Source organism: Lampetra fluviatilis, chromosome 48 (assembly GCF_964198595.1).
Source record: "Lampetra fluviatilis chromosome 48, kcLamFluv1.1, whole genome shotgun sequence".
In the NCBI taxonomy this organism is placed as follows: Eukaryota; Metazoa; Chordata; class Hyperoartia; order Petromyzontiformes; family Petromyzontidae; genus Lampetra; species Lampetra fluviatilis.
The window spans coordinates 3,909,929-3,914,772 of record NC_136322.1 but is presented as its reverse complement, the minus strand read 5'-3'; the positions used below and the strand labels follow the sequence as shown (position 1 = coordinate 3,914,772).

Below are 4,844 nucleotides of genomic sequence, written 5' to 3'. Positions count from 1 at the left end.
TACGGGAGTAATCGAGCCCAAAGGCAGGCGTGATAAACACAGTGAGTATGGTGGCAACTCCCTCACCAGAGCTGAGTTCTGAATGATCTCAGCGACGTCCGCATTCAGTACGCCGCTTCTATAATAACCTCGGGCCTGGAGAACACTCGTTTCGAATTCGTGAGAGCGCTGATTTCGATTTCAAAGAGGCGAGGCGATAAAAGCGACGTCTTGAGATGGCGGAAACTGCTCCTGCTCAACCACCAGCTGCGGCTACTTCAGCGCCTAAAAGCCCCAAGAAGAAGCGCGCCGCTCCAAAGGCCAAGAAGGTCGGCCCCAGCGTGTCCGAGCTCATCCTCAAGGCTCTGGCCAGCAGCAAGGAGAGGAACGGCGTGTCTCTTCCTGCGCTCAAAAAGTCGCTTGCTGCCGGAGGATACGACGTGGAGAAGAACAATGCCCGCGTGAAGTTGGCCATCAAGAAGCTCGTGGCCAAAGACGCCGTGGCGCAAGTGAAGGGCAGCGGCGCGTCTGGCTCTTTCAAACTCAACAAGGAAAAGGCTGCCGCAAAGGCGAAGCCCAAGTCGTCAACGGCAAAGCCCGCAGCTAAAAAGCCCGCGGCAGCCAAGAAGGTGAAGAAGCCCGCGGCAGCCAAGAAGACCGCGCCCAAGAAGTCTCCCAAGAAAGCAAAGAAGCCCGCGGCTGCCAAGGCGGCCAAGAGCCCCAAAAAGGTGAAGTTGGCTGTTAAGCCCAAGAAGGCGGCGAAGAGCCCAGCCAAGCCCAAGGCTGCGAAGCCCAAGGTCGCTAAGCCCAAGACCGTCAAGGCCAAGGCCGCCAAACCCAAGGTGGCCAAGCCCAAGAAGGCCGCGGCCAAGCCCAAGAAGACTGCGCCAAAGAAGTGAATCCGATCGGACGACGCTCGATTCACTCCACCTCAACGGCTCTTTTCAGAGCCACCCACTTAGTTAAAAAAGTGAACCAGATGCTGCTGCGCTTCCATTAGTTCATCGGTAACACATGACAGTGTATTACGTTGCTGTTGAATGCGTGCCATATTCTGTAAGTCAAACCCATTTACGGCGTGGCGATGGTTGCTCGCCTTGCCTCGGCCCTGATCAAGGAGCTCGACGCTTGGTGCAGTTCAATCGTGAGGATTTGTGTAGATTGGATAAGTTACGTACATTCGCCAAATTAACTATAACATTTTACCCACTCGATGTGTTTTAAGCATTGATGTGATGGGAGTAATCGAGCCCGAAAGCAGAGATCACAAACACAGGCGAGGCGGGTGGCAGCTCCCTCACTCGAACGGAGTGCAGAGTAATTTGTGGGGGTCGCTAGCCCCCGAGATCCCTCCCTCGATAATACTAACGGCCGGACTAACATCATCAATCGCCCCCCCGCTGCTAAGCGAACCGCCGCTAGGCTCCTCACCCAGGGTGTGGGAGCCGTCACCCGAGGATTCCCCTCCACCGCGGGTCCGCGTAGCAGGCATGGATAACCACGCACGCGCACACCCACACACAGCTCTGCACGGCACTCACCCAACCCTGACCACTCACGTTAGGATCGCGCACCTGTGTTACACACGTCGTGAACGTGCGCGCACACACGCGTACAGCTCCACACGCGATACCCACTCCTGCGCCGCTCTGCGCTGCGCTGGCCGCCCACGTTACGATCGCGCACCTTGGGCACGCCGATTACGCACGCCGAGAGCTTACGCAAGTAACGAGCGCACGCAAGCGGGGCACACGCCGACACGACGACTCGTCCCCTCCCCCACTCGCGCGTGCACGTCAACACAAATATCGTACAAGGACGATTCTCCTCTCACACGGCTGCGTAGTCACGCCAACACACCAAAAGTGCTCTCCCCGGGCGTTAACGCACACACCTCCGTACCCGCACAATCGTACAGAGACCACGGCCTTTATGCGTACAACGACCACACACTCGCGAATGCAGTGCACGCTAATACCACGTTCCAAAAACACCCAACAACACGGTTTTGTTACTACGCTCGAGATTTTATTAGCCCTTGCTAACCAACCGAGCCACCCGTGTGTGTGTGCGGGACAGCAAGGCGCTTCTAACCCACACTCTGGTGCCGTGTAGCCCTATTCTATGCTGCGCTCTCTGCTAAACCGCTTTCCTACTCGTCCTTACCCCGAACTAACCCTCTCCTACGGATCCTACCCTCCGCTCTGAGGTGTTGTAAGGCGCGCAACACGATACCGTCTGTAGTCCTTGGTGACCTTGCGGCGCTCAGATCGTCCTGCAGACAATCTAGCGGCTCGCCCGATGACTCCTTCGTCGCTGACCCCGTGTCCAAACTCCAGAAGAAGAGAGTTCCCTACTGCCCCTGCGTTTTCTTTTAAACTATTCACATCAAAGGCTAGGAGCCCCCGTCCCGACCGCCTTGGTCTCTCGACCAATCCTGAGCCTAGGATTTCCCGCTCTTTTGCGATCCCGCCGGCCTTTGAACTTTCGACCAATCAGTCGTCCCGGGTCCTGATCCCAGCTATCTGCCTTGCTGACCCGTGTTTGTGTTTGTATGCGTTTCTAACTGCGGGGCTCTCTGAGCTCGCCGTGGTCGTGCGATCTCAAATCCGCCCACGGCGCCGCAGTGTTACTTGGCCTGGGAAGGGTCCTGTCCAATTCCCTGGCCCTGAGAAACCGTGGGGTAACCCCCCTAGGGGGCCCTCGGGTGAAAACTCAGGGTAGGTGACCCGACCACGAGGCCCTACATGGGTGCGGGTGCGTGTTTATGTGGGGGGGGTGATGGGGGGCAGTGCGGCGGTGGAAGCCGGGCGGCTCCCTGGCTCGGCCGAGCGGCCCCGTCGCTGTGGCACCACATAGCCCCCCGGGGTGCCAGTCCCCGTCCCGGGTTGACTGGAGCACCTCGCCTGGGTTGCCCCCACGAGGTATCGCCGCGGGGTCCGCGGGATTCGCCCGGCCCTTGTGGCTGGCCTCGGGGGTGGCGGCTCCGTCTCCTGGGGCTCCGGCGGTGGTCTCCTCCTCCATTCCAACGGCTCCCCTCGGTCTCCGGCACCTGCGGGCTGGGGGACAAACTCAGAGGCGGTGGGGTTTAAGGGTCGCCGTCCTCGTCGCCCCCGGCCCCGCCCGGGGCCCCTCGGAGCCCGGGGCTCCGTGGGGCCCATATACTGCGCGAGGCCCCCGGGCACGGGGGGTGGGGGGACCCCGGGGTTTCGGGGTACTTGGACGGCGGGGCTCCCCCCCTCGGGGGCTGCTCGCCACGGCTTCAGTCGGCGGATGTTGACCACCATCTCCCGGCCCCTCTCTCCTCCCTGAATCAGCACCGTCCATGGTGAGATCTGCCGTCTCACAATCCAGGGTCCTCGCCAGAAGGTGGTCAGCTTCCCCACCTGTCCGGCACCGACGCGGGGAGTGTACAGCCACACCTCGGAGCCCGCAGTGTAGAAGGGGGGCTCCATACGGGGTCGGGCGCCCTGCTCTTGCCGCTGGTGCGCGGCCTCTCCGTGCGGGTAGGCTCGGCCCCTGGCCTCTCGCAGGGTTTCCAGCAAGTGCTCCATGGGGTGGCTCCCTTCCTCCCGTTGCGGCGGAGGGACACCGAACAGCAGATCTGCGGGCAGGCGAGACTCGCGACCAAACATCATTAGGAACGGGGTCTGTCCTGTAGATGTGTGAACGGCGGTGGTGTAGGCGAACAGGGCATAGGGGAGGTGTTCGTCCCAGTCCTGTTGATTCGCGGCCGCCATGCGTTTAAGCTTCCCGGCCAGAGTCTGGTTCATCCTCTCTACCATCCCGTTCGCCTGGGGGTGATATGCCGTGGTTCGGTCCTTCTGGATCCCGAACTCTCGGCACAGCGCCTGGAATAGTTCGGCCTCGAATTCACTACCCTGGTCGGTAATGACTCGTTCGGGGATCCCGCACTTAAGTACGTAGTTTTCCACGAAGGCCCGGGCCACTACGAGGGCTGTTTTATCCGGGATAGCCACCGCCACGGGGTAGCGGGTGAAGTACTCCACCGCTACAAGAATATATCGGTTGCCCCGGTGGGATCGTGGAAAGGGCCCCTGCAGGTCGATTCCGACCAACTGATTCGTCCGACTGACTCGGAACGGCCTCAGGGGTACCTGGTACCTCGCCGGCTTTTGCCCACACTGCTGACAGGCCCGGCAGCCCTGCACCCAGGCGGCCACATCTTGCGCTAATTTAGGCCAGAGATACTGGCGACGCAGAGTCTCCCGGGTGCGCCGTTCCCCATCATGGCCCCCGAGCGGGTGGTCGTGTACCAGTCGTAGTAGTTGGGGTCGCACATGGGCGGGAACGCAGATGCACCCCGGCTGCCCAGCGTCGGCCAGTTCCCTCACCACCCCGTTTTCTACACACAACCGGGCATACAAACCGCTCCAGGGCCCTGGTAGTGCATCCTTCCTCTCTCGCAGTGCCGCCTCCACCGCCGCCAGATCCGGATCCCGCTGCTGGGTTTGTCGCAGCTGCTCGTCGTCCAAGCCCGGGAAGGCGCAGCCGACATCCTCTTGGATCCGCCCGGTTGGGGTGGGATGATCCGTCTGTCCCCGGGCTCCTTCTGCAGGGGTTCCTGCGGCGCACACTGCACTCTCTCTCGGGGGGGGGAGTTTAGTTTCCGCGCGCTCCTTGGGTTCTGCTGCCTGGCGGCAGCGTCCCCCCGTGAAGCACGGGCAGGCGTCTCCCTCCCTCGTCTCAGCGCGCACCGCGGGCCGTCTTGACAAGGCGTCCGCGTTCGCGTGTGTTCGCCCCGCTCGGTACTCGATCTGCAGGTTGTACTCCTGCAGCTGCGCCAGCCATCGAGCCATCTGCCCCCGCGGTTCCTTGAATGTAAGGAGGAACTGCAGTGCATA

The 4,844-nt window shown here is 61.4% G+C and overlaps 1 protein-coding gene across 1 annotated transcript; it reads left to right on the top strand.

The window, feature by feature from the left end:
• Window positions 1–215: 215 nt before the first annotated feature.
• LOC144948203 (histone H1.2-like) lies at window positions 216–878 on the top strand. The gene has a single exon (XM_078877633.1). The coding sequence runs from the start codon at window positions 216–218 to the stop codon at window positions 876–878; it is 663 nt and encodes a 220-aa protein (XP_078733759.1).
• The last annotated feature ends 3,966 nt before the right edge of the window (window positions 879–4,844 follow it).

Excerpts from the sequence above, each read along its gene's own strand:
- LOC144948203 (XM_078877633.1), top strand. The coding sequence starts at position 216 with ATGGCGGAAACTGCTCCTGCTCAACCACCAGCTGCGGCTACTTCAGCG.